General features: G+C 39.9%; 1 protein-coding gene across 1 annotated transcript in view; it reads right to left on the reverse strand.

Moving 5' to 3' along the window:
• The window catches only part of LOC134223860 (protein fem-1 homolog CG6966), a 230,596-nt gene extending 218,521 nt beyond the window's left edge, over window positions 1–12,075 (reverse strand). The window contains exon 1 of the mRNA XM_062703074.1: window positions 10,940–12,075. Within this exon, the coding sequence (XP_062559058.1) occupies window positions 10,940–11,020 (81 nt within the window). The 5' untranslated portion in view covers window positions 11,021–12,075. The remainder of the gene's footprint in view (window positions 1–10,939) is intronic.
• Window positions 12,076–20,695: the final 8,620 nt, after the last annotated feature.

Consider the following 20,695-nt stretch of genomic DNA (forward strand, 5'->3'; position numbering starts at 1 on the left):
GTGCATCGCATGTTCGTGACAGTGCTTCTCCCGAACTTGCAGCAAGAAACGGTCGAATTCAATTCACACAAGACATGGTCGAGATACTGAACAATCAGCAAAAAAAAAAAGCAATACCGTACCACTTGTCTAGTCGCCACCGTATTAATTTTGTTATGATTACATTCACACCACAATAGTGAAACGTGTATGCCGGCGAACCGAGCCCTAGTCGTCGTGTGCTTAGATAGAAGGCGAGCTTCCTATCAGTTGTGTTATCACACTGCTATTACGATTTTTTTGCGCCCGAATCAAATAAACAATTATTGTTCTGTACCCCAGGACAGTTTCGATTGCAATGACCGAATACTTCACAAGTCGGTTTGGCTGCTGTCTGATTCGCACCCGTAAATTACCACAGTCAGTCGATATGGACAGATGCTGAAATACGTAGAGGTGTGAACTATTTCGAATAGCTTTAAAACCGTCGCAAATCTATTTGATTGACCGTCGCAAATCTATTTGATTGGATAGGGAATATACTCAATAACTCAATGAAAGATTCAATAATAGGGAATCATATTGATGTATGGATAGCTTTTTAATTTATCCTTTATTATTTTGAAACACATGTTTGTATAATGAACAAAACTCTGAATCACTTTTATTTGTCACATACTTTTCAAAAAAATTACCATAATTTTTAGTTGAGAATAACGCTTGGGCGTTTGCTTTGCAGCCCAGAGGCATTCTGACTTCTGAGAGCATGCAAAATTGAAATAATCACATCGAAATTTCTTCAGCTTGCAATTATTTATAATTTTATTAGACGCAACTGGGCAAAACAAAGAGACTATCAGTTCGACGCAAGCCACCATTTGATGGCTAATTAGGGTCATCGGATTTTTGACATTATATATAAATCAACAAGAAAATTCCTCTCTTAGTCCATCGGCGGAGCAGCAGTTCACTGAAATCGGGCGAGGCGATAAGCAATTAATAACAAACAAAATCTTTCTTTACGCTTGCGAAAAAGTCAATAAATCCTACTCAGTCATATTTACAGCAGACAAAAAGTGCGTTTGCTCATATGACCGAGGGGTGCCTCGCTAAACCATCTTCAGGCTAGTGTGTGCCGTTTAGTACAGCCTGTAGTGGCACAAAGCGATGTTGCAATCCATATTTTGTTCCATTTGCTCACGCTCTCCTCCAACCTTTGCCAACATTCAGCATGTGCGCCACTAGTCGCTGCTTGGTCTAGTGTAGTGGTGGTGTGTCGTCACGATCAACGACAACAGCACTGGCTGGTGGCTGGAATGAAGCATTGCAAACTGTAGCCTACCTAGCTCCTACCTACATACCTACTGCAACTGCACTCTCGTAACAACGAACGGTTTAGGGGTGCTGTGCAATTCGAAGCGAAGCAGGGCCAAAGTTGCGCCAATCTGCATTTTTCTCCTTTCATATTTTAGGTTGCTAAGCACAATTAGTTTGAGGGTTGGCAATAGTGGTGAGGAGATACTCAAACTGAACGGAATCTATATTTCGGAGGGTATTGAAAAAAAAAACCAGAAGGGCAGCAATCGACATGAAGAGTATGGTAAACAAAACAAACACTTGTTGGTAATGAATGTGAAAAAAAAATACAATATAGAGAACTGAAAATAAATAGGCAGTAGACGTGGGTAACCCGTAGAATTATTAGAAAAACAATTTTTCGTGCTTCATGTTATTTTTGCAGCCTCACGTTGACGCGTTTCATAGGTAGAAGAGGACTCCGCATGTATAGGATTCAACAATTCAAGTAACCATCGATAAAAACGTTCTGCATTTTTGAACTTTTATTTGTTTTGCCAATAAGTGCAGCTTAAAGTCTCAGGTTAGCAGAAATTGGTTACGTCAGAATCCAATTTCACGATTACTGCAGAATTTCGACAAATAAAATTTAGAGACAACAACCGAAACCACATTAAAACACATGTAAACATAGGTATTTTTCAAATTGATTTCCAAAAAAAAAATCGATTCATACTTTTCGGGTCTTTCGAATATTCACCCTAGAGATTGCTCAATAATTATATAAGAAATTATTCCAGTCATTGCAAATCATCCCATCATATTTACAAAAAATATACTGATGAAATGATAGGATATTAATCCGATCACTAAATTTTCGAAGAAACTCGTGGAGCAATTTAATTTCCGAAGGAACTCATGAAAAAAATTCCAAGGTTTCCTTGCCGGCATTAAAAAAAATGATTGACTTTCCGAAGAAATACCCGGAGAAAAATGCTTAGAGGGATGCCCGGACAACTTCACTTACTTACTTACGGATCCTGTACACCTCCGGTGGTGCAAAGGGCCGACTTGAAAGATCTCCATCCTGAGCGTTGCCCGGCTATCGCTTTAACCTGTTGCCAGGTTAGATTTCGGTCGACTTCTTTTATTTCTTTATTGAGGCTTCGCCGCCATGAGCCTCTGGGTCTGCCTCTGCTGCGATGTCCCGCTGGGTTCCAGTCTAATGCTTGCTTACAGATTTCGTTTCCGCCCCTACGTAGAGTGTGGCCGACCCAGCCCCACTTCCGATCCCGAATTTCTGTTGTTATCGGCCTCTGGTGACAACGACGATGGAGCTCGTTGTTTGAGATCCAGTTGTGAGGCCACCAGGCCCGAATTATATACCGCAGGCATCTGTTAATGAACACCTGCAGCCGTTGAGTGTTCTCCACTGATACACACCATGTTTCGCTAGCGTATAAAAGCACAGCTTTCACGTTAGAGTTGAAAATTCGTATTTTGGTGCGTTCACTTATCTGCCTGTTTTTCCAGATATTTCTTAAACTCGCAAAGGCAGCCCTTGCTTTCTTGATCCGTGCGCCTATGTCGATCTTGGTACCGCCGTCCGACGCCATTTGGCTACCAAGATATTGGAAGCTTTCAACATTCTCCACTGGTTGCCCGGCTACTGTGAAACTGGAAGGAGTCGCCGTGTTTACATCCAACGATTTGGTTTTGTTGACGTTGATGACTAAACCTGCCGAAGAGGAGCGCTCGGCAAGGTCGTTGAGCTTACTCTGCATATCAGAGCGCCGTTGCGCGAGGAGTGCAACGTCATCAGCCAATTCGAAGTCGTTTAGATGCTCCATGGTTATAGGCTGCCATAACAGCCCGCGGTTTGGTTCACGGTCAATCGCACCTACCAGAATCTCATCGATTACGATGAGGAACAGTAACGGTGATAGGATACATCCTTGCCTCACACCAGCTACGACCCGGATAGGGTCGGACAGGACCCCATTGTGCAGCACTCTACACGAAAAGGCCTCGTACTGTGCTTCGATGAGGCCGATGATTTTATAAGGAACTCCCTTGCGTCTCAGGGCGCCCCACATATTCTCGTGATTGAGACGGTCGAAAGCTTTTTCGTAGTCAATGAATACCAAGTAAAGGGACTCTTGGAATTCGTTGACCTGCTCCAGAATGATGCGGAGCGTGACAATATGGTCCACACAGGATCTTCCGGCATGGAATCCAGCTTGCTGCCGCCGGAGAGTCGCATCGATCTTCTCCTGAATCCGGGCTAGGATAATTTTGCACAGAACCCGGACAACTTCCCGAAAGAAAATCCCTGTTCTGCAGTAGATTCTGAATTCCTGAAAAAATTTCCAAAGAAGCCCTTATAGAAATTTACGAAGCTATGCTTGAAGGAATGTGAAGAAATCTTCCTATAAAAATTTTCAGCAAGTTCTGATAGAAAAAGCAAGTAAATTCCTGAAGAAATTTCGTGGGAATTTGTGGAGGAATTTGGGAGATTTAGAGTAGTATTATGGAGTTAGGAATTGAAAAAAGTGTGTTAATGTTGAGATTTTGTCTCATCAGTACCTGCTGAACTGCGGAGCACGACGGAGGTCCTTCGTAGCTTAGAAAGGAAAGCACCTGTCTAGCATTCTGGGGTCTTGGGATCAAACCCCACCGAAACAAGTGGTGACCTTCAATACATTTTTCGAAATAAATCTTTCACATGCTGTACAAATGCATGAATAGGGTTTCAGATTTTTGAATTAGAATAGCTACAAGGAACATATCTTCTTCTTCATGTACATGTCACAATACTCCCAGAACGTCAACGGTACTTCAAAGTATTCTTGAATTCAATTCTTGAAGATCTGTATGGTCTTTGGTCAGCAAAGCACTCTGGATTCAGTAGACGGATATTGGTCTTCTATTTAGAGTTCCGTTACTACTAGAAGTCTTTTTCCGGAGAATTTTGCAGGCGACAATGCGCCGTAAGGCCTCCTTCTTTGCTTCTGAGACCTCTGGAGAACGCAGAATCTCTTTCCTTACTCGAGGGGACCACATTTTGCAAATGATGATCGACATTTGTCCTCTCCAAGTAGCTAGAGTGAAGTGAAGTGAAGACAACTCGGAAGCATTCCAAAGATCTGCAGCCAAGATGCTGGGTGCTGACTACGCTGGATACGAACCCAACCACATCGATGGCTGGGTGTCTCGAATGGAAGTTGGAATAGAGGTCTCGGGGGAGAAATTTAGCAGTCTCCAACAGCCGGTGCACGCAATGCAATGTAACGTATTCCCTGCTGCAGCTGCAGCCATTTTCATAGCTGCAACTACACCTGCGGATAAACCTATTCTGAACCTATCTGACTCTACCAATGCCATCGCGGCACTTCAAATTTTACTTAAGTATTTTCTTATGTATTCTGTGCACCTCGAGTGATGCAAAAGGCCGAATTAAAATGTATTTTGTGTGCCACTTAGTTGGACCCTAAGGTTTGGAACCCCAACCCCCTTTTCTGCCGATGCCTTATGGCTCCTGGTCCTATTAGAATCAGTGAAGATTTAACCAAACGCCAAAATTCGTGTTAACCAAAACTCACGTTCAATTACATGTAAAACATTTGTTTAGTTTCAAATAACGCTGGAAATCAGGGAGTGAGTGCTAGTAGTGGACCGCGTGCGTATAATGGACCCCCTGTACCAAATCCCAATTTAAACGCTGGAATCGACTATTTTCTACAAACTTCCGTTGGGAGAAGTTGCTTCATGTAATAGGACAACAGTTCCATACATTAGTTACAGACAGGGTAACTGAAATTTAGTTATACTAACTAATTTGTAAATGTAAACATACTAAAGGGTCCATTACTAGCACACAAGGGGGGGGGGGGGTCCAATATAGGCACAAGGAACATGTGGGAATGGAATATGTAAATCAAATGGGGGGACCATAAAACGTATGTAAACAAACTCGGACCATAATAGGCATGCTAGCTACATAAGTATAAAATGCTTTCTTTATTGGTAAAAATGTCATCTGGTGCAGCAGAACTACAATTAGTCAAGAGGCTCGCTCTAGCGCAGCCACTGAAGTAAATTTTTGTCGTTAAGGGGTCCATTACTAGCACTCACTCCCTAATGCTCAGTGACATCTTCTTCGAACTAAACATAGGTTTGTCGGATGATCTCAGAATAAAAATCCAGCAAAATGAAGGGGAGGGGCTTTCACAACGTAATGACAAAGATATCCGGGTACTCATATACTTAAAATGACCATAACTTCGTCAAAATTAAACCATTTTGGAGAATTTAATTTGGTATGGATTTAAAAACTTTATCCGAACCATGTCGAAAAGAACCGATCCGGCTTACCTTGTCGCCGGAATTATGGATTAACTAGGCTACGCCTCAAAGATCGGATAAGTGGAAGTTATATAAACGTAATAAAGTATCCTGAGTGACGAATCTCGTATTAAAATCAAGAGTTTTGACTTATCAACGTAATGGAAACATGTTCTCGGAACTGTCATTACGGGATAGCTTCCCGTGTGGCATAAAATGGTCACACCTGGAAAAATGGACATCATCATTTCTGGAAATGTTTCGGAACCATGTTTTCATAAGTTTTTGGGGCATAGGACGGTAGGCCTGGAACAGTCAAACTTTCCAATGGTTGAACTACTCGTGAAAACATGTTTCTGAAGCATTCTAAGTGTTTTGAAACCTTTATTGCCAGGGTTTCCAATACAGTCAAACCTTTATGAGTCGATATTGAAAGGACCATCGACTCATAAAAATATCGAGATATGGAATATAAAATCCGTGGAAAGCTGTTTGAAGGGACCATCACAGTAACCCACAAACAAATTTTTAATATGGAATAATTTGCTTCCATGAGTCGATATCGAGGCTCCAAAGAAACCGTTCTTGTGGAAAATCATCCTACAAATTATGCGCTGAATCCCTGTGTTTCGTTTACCATTAAAATTGATTAGAAATCGCAGAACATCCTATACTGCAGCTCGGACAATAGTGCATCGAAAAAAAAAAAACTTTTTACTCGTGTATTTGAAAAAACAATCGCTACGTGGAATTGGAAGCAACCAACTTGTTCTTTCAATCCTGTCTGACGATTCTCTTATTCTTTTTGATAGCCAGGACAATCGAAATGGTAAAACGCTTGCCTCACTAACCGATACCACCATATTATCGGCTGTACTGTAGCAACATTCCTTGCACGCAAAGGAATGCTTTAATGATGTCCCTTGGAGCTATTCCAACTAATAAGAGTGGCGGGGACATCAAACGTCTAATTCCTGACTATTTAGACAAGTGCTGGATGGTGAAAAATTTCAAGTGGTAGAAGAATTTGTGTATCTTAGAACATTAGTGACGTGCGATAATAATGTTACCCGCGAGGTGAATAGGCGTATTGCAGCTGCAAATAGGTCTTATTACGGACTTCGTAACCTGCTTAAGTCCCGTAGCCTGCAAACGAAGACAAAATTTGCGCTGTATACTACTCTGATTCTTCCGGTGGCTTTATACGGCCATTGAACATGGACGTTAAAGGAGGCTGATTGGAGTGCTTTCGGGGTGCTGCGGACAGTATCTGGCGGCGTCGCATGAATCACGAATTGTACCATGTGTATAAAGGGCTGGATATTATTAAGCTTATACAACACGGCAGACTACGGTGGGCTGGACACGTTGTTCGTATGCCGGAAGAACGTCAAGCGAAGATAATATTTATTATTTATTTATATTTTCGTGGAAGGCCGCATACACGATGGCTTTTTGCAGTTGAAGAGGACCCGAAGGCGCTCAATGTTCAGGGCGACTGGAAGCGATTGGCCCAAAAAAAAAATCTGCAGTATCTCTAGAATTGTGCGGGAATTACATGATGCTAACAGGTGCAAAGATTTAAAGAAAAGCCACCGGAATCCAAAATTAATTGCGCTCGCGTTTTCAAGGGCACACTATTCAGCAACGCACAATTCAGAACCAAATTTTCAAAACGACTTATCTGCTTTTGTAAACAAAGATTCAAACGTCGATTTGACGAATCTGAATCACTCCCACGCAAATCAGCACCATCAACACGTAGGTGAAGGCTTCGATTTTTCAGCAGAATTAAAGAGATAGCATACATAAGGGGCAGCAGGGACTATGTCCAAGGGCTTGACGACCCCTCCCATGGCCACTGCGAGTTAGGGGGCCTGCCTAGGATGTGGTGGGGTTTGACAGTGGGCTCTGTTAAACCTCTACAAAAAGCTGCATGTGTCCATAAGCAGGCCCTATCAAACCCAGTCAACACATGAACGTATATGGTGTCGTGTAGGATGCTGAAGTGCAGGCGATAGAGGTACTTTTCCACACAACATGTATGTATATCGTCTCCAATTTAGCATCTTGTATTGCACCATGTGCGATTTTATGTAGACTGGGAAGCGACCGTGTGCCGCTCAAAGCGCACAAGCCCAACACGAATGCCAACCGGCACATCAGGGTTAATACCAGTGAGATCCTGATTATGGTATACTGGTCAAGGGAAGTGACACACACACACGCGCGGGACAAACGGCATGTAAAATGAACGTAAATTTACATTCTTAATTAACGTCAAATAGAGATAAAATAAGGGTTGCTGAATAACATTAGCTTTCCGATTACCATCAATTATTTTCAATTTTAATTCCGTTTCTTTTTTACGTAAGAAAACGTTAATGAAATGATAACGCGGGCGCCTAATCCGAAATTCAAATGAACAATTGCTCACTTTGAGCGAATGATTGTTTATTCTTGCGAAGAATGAACAATTGAACAAATTTAGGGAAATGCTAATACTGCTGTGTAGAAGTTTCATAGGTCACATCACTTTCCATGGTGAATCCCGATCTATGTTACTGATTACCCCACCCAACTAACACTACTTCCTTCCCGTGGTAAATGTGGAGATGCAGAGGTATTCTCGGTCTCTAGTAGCAACAATTACCACACACTCACATTCCCTCCCTTTCCCAACTGACTGTAAGGACTTGGCCGGCGCCGTTATTGATCAACATTTGCGAGCTGCTGAAACGTGCACTTCGAGAATAGTTGGTAAATCCCAACCACTATTCACTTGGATCGTAGTGCAATTTGCACCAGTTCTGATCAATCACGGAGTAGCAACCATTAATATGTACAGTCAGTCTAAGCTAAGCTAAGCTAAGCTAAGAATTAAAGAGATAGCATACATAAAGTGAAATAAAAATTAGAGAAGCATATAAGGAAGATCTGAAATAGCATATAATTAATCCCACTACCACAGACAAACAGACGTAAAACTTCTCATTTCAACATTGTTCACGTGTTCAACGGTTGATTTGAAATACATCTGTGCTACGCGATTGTGCCAAGAGAGGCGCTAGTGTTCAATCGCTTTGACATTTGATTAGCAGTATATGCTGCTGAATGTTTTCTGTGTTGATGACGATGATGATGATGATTGATATAAATGTATGCGTTAGGAGCAAACGTCAAATGGGAAATAATCATGGCCGACTGTGTTTCTCGCGATTCTGGTAACAGATGGCAGTAGTGTTTTCTGAAAAGCGAATGACGATAATTTTTTGAACAGTTTGTATCAGTCTGTTTTTCTGTGCCACTACATTAATATAGAGATTAGAGTGATTCAAATTTTGACTTTTTCGCTCCTCTATGCTTGAACGATGACATTTGATGTTTTATTAACCCTCCTAAATTTTTAGCTAATTTGGATGTAACTAGACTGAGCACGCGCAGTTTTAAATTTGTATGGAAATCACTATAGGAATTGCCACATAAGTGAAAAACTGTTCCGTGTTGCGACCCATTAACTATTCAAATGTAATCGACACGATGTTTTCATAGAATACTTCCTAAGCGAGAGGCCAGTTGTCGTTGCGAAGCGATCTGACTTTTGTAAGCAAAGTTATCAATGAATCAAATATGCTCATTATTGATATTGGTGTTATTCTTTTACGTGTTAGATTGAATTTCCCACGATTTAGTAGGGGAACAGACGGCTTTGGCAGGTTTTGTTCTATTATTGGCAGGGGGGTTTTTATCGACCGAATTTCATGAAATTTGGCCACAATATTCTTTGATATGCAAAGAATGTTTGGGCCAAATTTGAGCATAATCAGTCATAAAAAACCCCCCTGCCAATAATAGAGCAAAACCTGCCAAAGCCGTCATTACCCCTATTTCTCTAATAACTAATCTTGCAAGCATAGAATCGTTTCGCAACAAAGACGATCAGTTTCATTGCAAATTTTTTCTATATTGGCAACGTATTTATATATTTTTAGAGCCTAATGAGCAACGATGCGGAACGGTTTACCACAAAAGTGACTGTTTTCATAGTAATTTTCATACAAACTTGAAACTCTGCGTGCTCAGTCTAGTTACATCCAAATTAGCTGAAAATTTAGGAGGATTTATAAAACATCAAATGTCATCGTTTAAGCATAGAGGAGCGAAAAAGTCAAAATTTGAATCACTCTAATAGAGAAGCTATCAAAATTGGAAAAAAATTTCATTTGTTTCTCAAATATGAATCAGTTTATGCATTGAAAAGGCTAAATACATTAACGGAACCCGTTATTTTGTTTTCAAAAATTCTTGACAGGTACCAGGTACTCAGAAATGATTCTAATAAACCACAGGCGGAGAAAGATATTTTCGATATTTCTTGAAAATCATTGTTGTTTGTGGTACATTCGATTTTTTTTGTCATTATATATTTACATTTTTATTCACTCATTTACATTTTTCGAACAAATAAAATATTTATTTTTCAGTTGTTGATTTCTAGGTATTCCCTTCCCAAGCAACCAGAAGTTCAGATTTTACTTAAATTTACTTTTAACCGAACTAATTGGTTCACTATGGTTCATATCAAGTTCCAAGCATCCTTAACGGAACTTTAAAGTTCACTTTTACGCTCCCACCATACAGAAAATTACTTAAAATGAGAGCTGATTAAGCCAAAATGGCCTTTGTTATCCGAACTTCTGGTTACTTGGGTTGTCATACAAATTCTGTGATTTGGCCATAAATCTAAATCAGAATGACTTACTGGCCGAACAAATGAAAAAAGGGGTGCAAAAAATATAGTTGCAGTTCTTAGATGCATTGGATTCAACTTTACTCTTAACAAGTGGATGTCTGTCCAAATCAAATCGAAGAAACACGAAATATAGTTCTGATGAAGGAAAATTTGCACGATGAGAAATTGTATCATGACAAATCTCTTATAAACATTTTGATCATAACTACAACGGACTAACTATAACCGAAAATTATTTTACTTCCTGCTCCTCAGGACGGGTGAACGATATTATTATGTAACGATTCTCACTTGAAGATAAAAATACGTTATTGCTTACAGTCAACGTGCCCGTATCCCATCCATCACTCAATCAAATCCGACCACGATATAAAATGCACAAAATGCATTTCCGTCACGTTTTTCCTATCCATTTGGATATCAGCTCTTGCAGAGTGAGTGAATTGCCTTGAACCCTACTACTAGTGGCATCCACGCATAATTGGACGACGACAACAAACCCACCACACAGGAACACATCTTTGCACACCAACGAGACGAAGATCACGGTGGAACGGGACGACCTACCTTCAGGACAACCAATTTGCCATCACGAGCTGCGTTGAAAACGTTCTCTTTGTTATCCATCGCTATCGCCAGCATCGCCATCTGCGCTGTATTCTATGTTGTACAACTCACACTAGGAAATGCTTCCTCTGGATAGTAATATAACTAACAACACACACTATCGGTGGCAAACACTCAACACTGAACCTCGGGGATTTTTCTTCTTTGCGCTGAACTACGTCGGATCCAAATTTGATTCTAGATCTTTCTCTTTCGCACTTTCAACTCTTGCACCGTATACACGGGATCGCTTCTTAGATTTCCGTCACCTCGGTGTTTTATTTTTAGCTCTTTTCTTCGATCGCACTCCTCTGATTCCTCAATTCTATTGTTCGCCTCCAATCACGATTTTCTCCTGATTTCTTCGGTTCGGGTCACTTGTATTGCCAATAATTTGAACCTTATTTCCTTTTCTTTTTTACGTGTTACATTATACCTCTTTTATGACATTCTTCCACGGTTCTCAGCGACTGAGGCAGATTGCAGCGCCTTTTCTGTCCGTTCTAAAGCGGTCAAAAGTAGTATCAGGAACAAAACTAATCTCACCAATTCCAAATCGCGTAGCCCGTATATTAACCATACATATACAAAATCGAACAGATGGTTTCTACTGGGTGGCCACTGCACTGTGTATCCTCACTGAATCCACTCAAAACTTTCAGCCTCAATATTCGGGTCAAGTTCTTTCAACAAAGTTCGCGTACCGTACCGGAAGTGCACCAAAAAATCACTCTCTAACTTCGAACCGAGAGTAACTATTTGAACGTGTAAATTCTTCCGAAACTTTTCGACCTGCACTTCGCACGAAAATAAACCCCCAGGGCTTCCTTCAAATCACCCAATGCGATCCAGGAACGACTAATTCTCGTTTCAGAACAAAAAAATCCATAGATTTTTTCCAACGCTGATGCAGAAACTTTTGTTCTTGGGTAATTCTGGTTCAACAAAGAATCGCGCTTGGTCTATTATTGGTCACATAAAATGACTGACACTCTTGAACTCTTGGGCAAAGAAAGCGAAACCCTTCGGGGGAGGGACAACTTTGTTTTGGTTTTCTCACTGCGAACCCAACGAAAGCGAGCGAGCAACTGAGCGTACCAGCTGGTAACGGATAGCCAACAAGCCCCTTGAGTCAGATCTTAGGCCCACAGTCGAAACAAGGCGGTACCGCACCACCACATATAGATAGAAGGCACATGAAACAGCGTCGAATGGTACACCGCTAAGCTCGATTGTTGCTAACGGCTCGTTGTTGCTGCCAATGTAGCAGTGTGAGCAAAATTGATTTGTGTAAGAATAACGACATCCGTTGAAACTCATAGACAACCATTTGAAAGGAAAGCAGAAATTCACAAATAGAACAGCCATAGAAATAATCATCAGTTGAATGGTACTTAGTTGCGACTTGATGAATATATAGCTGTAATCAAAATTAATTAGGCCCTTTTAAAATTGAGTTCGACTGACGTTACGAGAAGATCGAACAGAGTCATCCCATCGATTAAGAAGCTTGTTTAGTGAAAAAAAATCTATGGATTACAACCGAAAATATAAGTATTCAGCGCATTACAAAGGTACCCATCTTTATAATATGATATCTTCAAAAGATTTAACGAATTCGATTCGTGTGGTAGCGGCGAGCAAAAAAAGCATTGGAAACGCGCATGTTTGCTTCGCAAATTTGTTTCATAACAAAAGCAAAATGTCTCCCGTTGAACGGAACGTTTGCCGTATATGGTGAGAGCGGTATCATCATAAAATCACCACTACTTACATGAATTAGTGTAAGACGCAACGTTTAACGGAAGTCGTCAAGCGGAATAACGCAGAACACAACACACACGGATAACGTATAAGCGAAATCTTTTCTTCAAATGAGTGATAAACGATAAGCTGTGGTGATGCTAGGCGATCCGAGATGGCGCTGGTAGTAATAGAGGAAGTCACATTTTTTAATTTACTTTGTATTACTTGCATCAGTTTTTAAATCACGGGTCGTGATGTGTATAATGCCTGAACAGTGTTTACACTGCACTGGCGCGTTCTTTTTATTATCAGTTCTATCGAAATTACTTTTAGAATGATTCATAACCTTTTCAGAAGTCCTGCTGTATTTCAAGAGATCTTCCGTTGCCCGTTTTGCCCGATGCTCCTCAGTTGAAATATCTTCCTACACACAAGGTTTTATTATTGTCAGATTTTCTGGATATGATACACAGCGCGGCGTTTGTAGTGTTCCCAAATGGGTACTTGCACAAAACTTCACGTGGCGAATGACTGTCGAAAGGTACGGCCGCGCCAAACGATACACCGCAATGCTATTCACCCATAAGAATCAAGTAAACGGGGTGCAGAAAGCGCGGCGGTACCTTTCATGAAGGGTTCGCCGCGTGCAATTTTGAGAAAATCAGGCAATACGCGGTTGGAATTCATTAATTTCTCGGTTAACCTGAGCTTTCACAGCTTTCACAGCTTTTTGATTTTTTGTGATTTTTTTCGTGGGGTTAACTCATAGCTTCATTGACGCTGAAGGTCGAGGTGAATCGACCAAAACCAAACCGTGTAAAAAACCTGGGTGTATATGTTTTAAGAGGATAATTAAAACCAATTCAACACATCACACATGATTTAATTACATCTCTATTTTTAGGACAACATTGTATTCAGGGTACATCTAGGATTTAAAAAACATATGACATACATCCAAGAATTCTGATCTTCAAATATCTTGAGAAGCTTCCAGGAGTGATTACAGATTTTAGAAAATCTTAAAAAATCTTGTATGGTTTCAAGCAATTATCAAGAACTTCTTTTTAATTTCAGGAATCCTTAGAATCCTATATGTATCGCTGCGGACTACCAGGAATACGTGAATCTAGTCAGTGATAGAAGTTCGTTCGGACGCTTTTGCTTTTGTTCGTTTATTTCCGAGTGATTTTCTTTTACGTTACGACTTGGAGGAAAGCCACTACACGACCCTAAGCCTGGATTCTCTCACTCGGATGAGTCGGTTCGGAGTTCATACACCACAAGCATGAACGACCACATCTCACAGCTTGTCGTCTACCAGGAGCTCACCTTGGTTCACTATCCGTTGGTTATGGAAATAGATTTATCGAATAATCGGTATCAGCAATCTCAACGAAACTATATCATCAAGTCCGAGCACACCTTGGGAAATCGACGAGCAGCTCCACGCCATGCAAGAGGCGCTTTCGCAGTCCCGTGAACAACACGTATCAGCACGTTGCAACGGCTCGTCAGGTTAGCAACACCCTAACTATTGATACACTCGATAAAGAATTGACTCGTCTGCGAAATGTCTCAGGCAGTAGGCAGTACCAATGTACAGGGCTACCTGCTCTTAAGAAACGTTGCAGCCGAAGGAATTATCAAAATTAACAAAACGAGAATGATTGGTGGACCTCACAATAAGTGATTTCTCAAAAATAAAAGCAACACTCTCCCAGATAGCTACACACTCAGTTTTTATCACTGCAGCTCGGGAAAATCCACACCGCTGTCTACTCAGCAAAATACGAGGTAAAACAAAGAACTTTTTATTATTATCTTCATTTAGGAGATTTTCAGCCCTAGGCCCTCTCCGAAATAAAGAACTGATATTCCGGCAAAAATGACGATTATTAGCTGATTTTCAACAAATTATTTGCTGTCGCTGGAACGAAACGTTACTTTTACAGAAATTTCGACAAAAAATATGTTTGCTGAGAACTCGGCTGTGCTAATTTCGGTAGATTTGATAAAATTTGATTATGTCAAGCTCTATCTGGTAAAAGGGCGAATGTCGCAAGAGAGAATTCTCTTCGTCGACTTCCCCTCATTTGAATAAAAGTGACAAGCAGAGGATTTCTTTGCAGTTTATCACCTCAAAATGCAAGTTCGCATTGTTTTCTATAGTTCTGAGGTGATAAACCACAAAGAAAACAGCTGCTTGTCAATTTTATTTAAAAGAGGGGAAGTCGACGAAGAGAATCTTCTCTTGCGACATTCGCCCTTATTCCAGATAGAGCTTGATGTAAGCCATTCTGGAGATTAAGGCTCAAATTACCGTCACACTACAAATCTCACCAAAAATACGAATGGGTAATCTATATACATAAAAATGAATTTCTGTCTGTCTGAACCTTATAGACTCCTAAACTACTGAACCGATCGGCGTGAAAATTTGTGTGCAGAGGTTTTTGGGGCCGGGGAAGGTTCTTAGGATGGTTCGAGACCCCTCCCTCCTTTGGAAAGGGGGGCTCCCATACAAATGAAACAGAAATTTCTGCATAACTTGAAAACTAAACAGAGAATAAATCAATTTTAGGCGAAACGAAGTGCGTCGGGTCTGCTAGTATTCCATATATTCGCAGGTTCACTAATTTCAGGAAATTACTAGCATTCGTAAATTTCTTATACGGATCCGCAAATCTGCCGAGAGCTGCGAGGAGAGCTGGCATCGTGAGCCCGTAGGATGAAAAAGTGCTTCCCGCCTCAGCCACTAGGCTGCATGTTATCAAACCGAAAGCCATCTGTTGTAGAGAAGTGTAATCTTGACAAAGTTTTATACCAAGTATAAAACGGTCATGAAGTAGCCAAAGAGAATTATTGAGGTTATCACAAAAGCCATTGAGCTATTTATCGTCAGATTTTTTGTTTTCATAAAAAGGAATGTCGCCATGTTGAAATAATGATCAACGTTATAGCCGTGATTGAAAAAATACATCAATTACGATCAAATTGATTATTCATTAGTGGAATTAAATTATTTCAGAGGTTTTCTGAAAGAAGCACAGTTGCTTTATTGAAAACTATTTGAAATTGAAATATTTTGAGCAATTTAGAAAATTATTTAATTTCCTATTTTCATGTGATTATTTGATAATTTCGAGGCGCGTTGATTTTAAGCTTCTACAAACTCAATATTCACGATAAATTTCGTTGCGCATGTCATTATGCTGTATAAACTACTTAAACAATACTTCATTTTCAACATCAACCATTAAAATTAAAATCAGAAGCTTCATTTTCCACACATCAGGGGACATTGTTATCTAGTGAAAATAAAAACAAAGGCAATGGAATGACAATAAATTTAATCCATAATATGAAATTTAAACAGTTTTATTGTTACTCTTATGATGGTCACGACAACCTCTTATAGAGTATCAACAAATTCAATACAATGTTTTATTGCAGTTTTATTAGTACTCTTAATACGGTTTTAATAACTTCTTCTATATTGGTCCATTAGGCCGGAAGGCTATCTTAATAATGTTAGGAAGAGGTTTTGGTGGAGTTATTAGTTTTATTAGCGACTGGTCATGAAAACCTTTTATAGAGCATGATAAATCTTAAAATGTTACTTGGGCGTGCTCGTACCATCCCCAGTAATAAAACCACCCACCGAGGAGAAAAAGTAGTCTCCAGCTGGATGGGAGAAGTATTTTTGTTTCAAAACTACATCATCCAATAGCGAAGACATAATTACATCCGGTGCATGTTTCATTCGGTTGTATTTCGCTTTAGTTTTCAAAAAAAAACTGCCTTTTGCAACATTTTTCCCAAGAGGGGAAATCGACGATTTACTCTCACGCTCTCTGATATATAAGTTTTGAAACAAAAATACTTCCCCCATCGAGCTGGAGACTACTTTTTCTCCTCGGTGGGTGGTTTTATTACAGGGGGTAGTACGAGCACGTGGCTGTCTTTCTCGTCAATGACTGGATGACGGTAATTTGAGTCTTAACCAAAATTCAATCCTCGACTCATTTCTCCTTTGATTCCATTCGATAACAATCGCTCTATACAGATTGCTTATAAAACTCCTACAGAGCAGTTTGCCAAGCTGAAGCCCGTAGTCCACTGTTTGTCCTAGTGATAAATATTAAATCTTGTCATTTTTATCCGGATATCTATCAAACCGATTAGAAATCGACACGGATCGTCAACTTGTAGCAGGTATTCGAAGTGCGTGAGTCAACGTGTCAGCTCATCACTTGGATCGGTGAGTGACTGACATTGCGGTTCTTTTAAGGCTCTATAAACCGTAATTAATCCGATAATGACGATGATTTCATTAGAATCCACACCAATACTAATAAAGTTTTGAACTAAATTCAATATTTTGGTGCTTATTTGCCCACTTACCTCCATGATTGAATTGCTGGAAAAACGCTGAAAACTGTTTTTTTTCTAGGCCGACATTCGTATTTTTATCGAACGCATACTAACTCCGATCGTTCGGAGCAAACACACCCACTTGATTTTTCACTTGATCTTTTCCCACTGTTTCCTTGATTTTAACACTTCTAAAACATATTCACTAACTGAGTTTAAATTTTTTCTTCAATCTTGACTACCAATTGTCGTAGTCTTTCGTCATATTATTCTCATTTGCTGGAAGGATCGCGCTACTTTTACAAGATGGCTAAGATGGCTAACAATAATGCTTGGCTCTGACAAAGAGCCTTTTACATGTTACTCAACGCTTCATCCAGCAGAGGGCGGTGCAACCCGCTTGCTCACCGTAATGAAGCGGAGATATCCATAGGTTGACGCCGCCGTCCGCAGTCCGATCGTCTTCCTCTTCGCTGCTGCCCAAGCGATCCGTCCATCGCTAATAGCTCTAGCTGCATCCAAGAGCGATTCCGAAGCGTCCTGCCTCTAGAGTGATCCGTCACTTTCCGCGTCCGTCAATAAACTCGATCGTCTACAGTAATAGTAGTAAAAATTCATTTTATTTAAGTCAGATTTTGCGGTTTACAATCATCTTACATACTAAGTGGTTGGCCAATTTGGCCTTTCAGCTTTGGTGTTTATATACAGATTTTTTTTAAAAGTTATTGTAACACGAATTAATGATTTAAGTGTATTATTTCTACGTGAAGTTAAACGATTTACAATGATATGGAAATGCTAATATCATCTTCCAAACTCAGATGTGCATGTTCATTATAGAATTAGAGACGAAAGTATAGAATTGATGGTTCCCACTGTCGATTTGAGAGCGAGCGGAGGGCAATATTTGTGATGGCACATATCGCAGTTTGGCAGAAGGAAGGTCGTGCGATATGTGCCATCACAAATATTGCCCTCCGCTCGGTTTCAAATCGACTTCTATAAAAACATTCTTCATGCCTGCCGTATCCTAACGGAACTATCAATTCTATACTTTCGCCTCTAATTCTATCATGAACATGCACGTCTGAGTTTGGAAGATGATATTAGCATTTCCATATCATTGTAAAGTTGTTGTGTTTTAACATATGGTTTAAATTTCCCAGGATGGCCTTGAAGAGGCGCTAGATTTTAAATTTGATAACCTAACTACTAAGGGGCCCTCCTTAGCCGTGCGGTAAGACGCGCGGCTTAAGGTCACTCCTGACGGAATCCAAGTTTAAAAGTGCTCGCGTTTTCGGGGGCACACCACTCGATACGGTGCACAGCCTTATGTGCCGACACCTTCCTAAAACAATTTTAAATACCGATGGCAGTGAGATATTGTAAAAACAAGGCCGAATATATTCAATTACTCAACGCAAAGTAATTTAAGCAATCAACATAAATTAAAAATGTTGCATGTAGGAATTGTTGGGTTAATTTACTTTTCATCAATTTAAAAGCTATGTGAAATATCGCATACCCTTATCACGGTTTGGCGAAACCGTCGAAAACAGCTTAGTCAGATTTACTAAACTGGAGCGCGGTGGATTGACATGTTCAAACGTATTGGACAGTGCACGATATAGCGGTACATAGCCGCGATCGTCATTGATGATGATGCATTGGCGCATATGTATAGGACACTAAGGAAAGAATTTGTTTGGGTGAGGAGCGCGGAATAATAACTTAGCCAAAATGATAGAGACAATAAGAGTCTTCATTGAATCTACATACACGTATACAGGTGTATTGATTTAAAGGGGTTTGTTGCCCAGTATGAAAAACAGAGAGAACATGATTTTGTTCTTACCAATATAAACTTGAAAAGAAATATTGATATTGGGGTCTTAGTGGTTCGGGAAAAGGAAGAGCCGACCCGAAGGGGTAATGATTCTTTAGGGAAAGGGGAATTTAATTCAAAGCCCAGTTGAAAGAAAGAGAAAACAACTGATTGATTGATTTTTAAGAGTATACTTAACATCAAAGAGTAATACAAGCGGTAGCTGTTAATAGCTCGGCGGTATGATGCGCTGTTTTACAAAGAACCCATGCTGGGTTCGAATACAGATTTTTAAGTGAATGTTTTCACAACTTCGTTGGTTTAGTAGTATCATGCATTATAAAACATTTGGGACTTGTTGAACATTACTCTGTGAGACAGCAATGTTCAAGTTTAAGTGTAAAGAAAGGGGCAGGACTTAGAGATACTCATTTTATACAAAAAATTATATGAATTAATACATTAGTAAATTGAAGTAGCCACTTGAATGTGTGCTCGAAATAAGAGAGTTTTAGAGAGTGAAAAGAGAACAGAATTTTTCCAAGAGAATTTCAAAGGGAACATCCAAAAAAAGGCGGCAAAGTTTCGTAAAGTATGGAAGTCCAATATTAAGGCTGAATTGGGTAATCTATGACAAGAAATTAAATAACTGTTGAAAAAATTTGGAATAAAAAGGAAGATGTTTCGGAATTTATGGATTTTTCAAATAAGTTGATTAAGCATTTCGTGAAAAAGAACTTTAGGGAGCATCCATAAAGAATGCAAAGTTAGGTAATCAATGGATGCTAAAAAAATTGAGGATATTTACGAAGTTGAAATTAAAACCACATAGTCTGAACAGATAAATGTGGGATGAAGAAAATGATTACGTTATTTAAGGATTCTCGGATCTTTCGTGGGGTCCAAAGTCCAGTCTGATGCAATTCATGAAATCATTATGAAATTCAGAACTCGGATTGACTATATATACCGTGCGCTTTTCCAAGCTCGGGGTCAGTCCCAAATATTCAGCAGCACCTTTATTGGAATTCGGCGCTTTCTAGGTTTCCCTAGCCGGCCTACCGAATACTCCAATTGAATCAGGGGGTCAGTCCCAAATATTCAGCAGCACCTTTATTGGAATTCGGCGCTTTCTAGGTTTCCCTAGCCGGCCTACCGAACACTCCAATTGAATCAGGGTTGTCCCTTAGACACCTCGACACTCGTGACTAGTGCACGAATCGAGATCTAAGTTTAAATTAATTAACTTTGTGAAAAAGCATAAGTGAACAGTTAAAAAGTCCGTCGCGGTAAAATCGAAAATCGGTGTAAGAGTCTCTTGATAAGTATCGAAAACAAGTGTTAGAAACTTGTGAAAACTACATACGGAAAATAGTGCGAAATCCGTTGAAATGGATAATATTTGAGTTTAATTTCTAGGGAAAAAGTGTAATTATAAGAAACAAGTGTTACATAGTAGAAGAAAAGTATAATTGTAAGAACTAAATAGTGTTACATAAATAAAAAGGTCTTATTCCAATCGTGATTGAGTGTTTGAACAAAAAACCCGAAAAACCAGTGCCGCGCCGTCGGCTTAGAACGCTTCATACTTCATTTGTGCGTGAACAATACATCGTAAAAAGGAAGTTCGTTACAACGGAAGCAACGCACAACTGTCATTTTTATTTTTTTACGCATGCTGCGACGCAGCAAAACTAAATCAACAAAAATGACAGTTGTGCGTTGCTTCCGTATCGAGTGGTGTGCCCCCGAAAACGCGAGCACTTTGA

The sequence above is a fragment of the Armigeres subalbatus genome, chromosome 3 (genome assembly GCF_024139115.2).
Source record: "Armigeres subalbatus isolate Guangzhou_Male chromosome 3, GZ_Asu_2, whole genome shotgun sequence".
Classification (NCBI taxonomy): Eukaryota; Metazoa; Arthropoda; class Insecta; order Diptera; family Culicidae; genus Armigeres; species Armigeres subalbatus.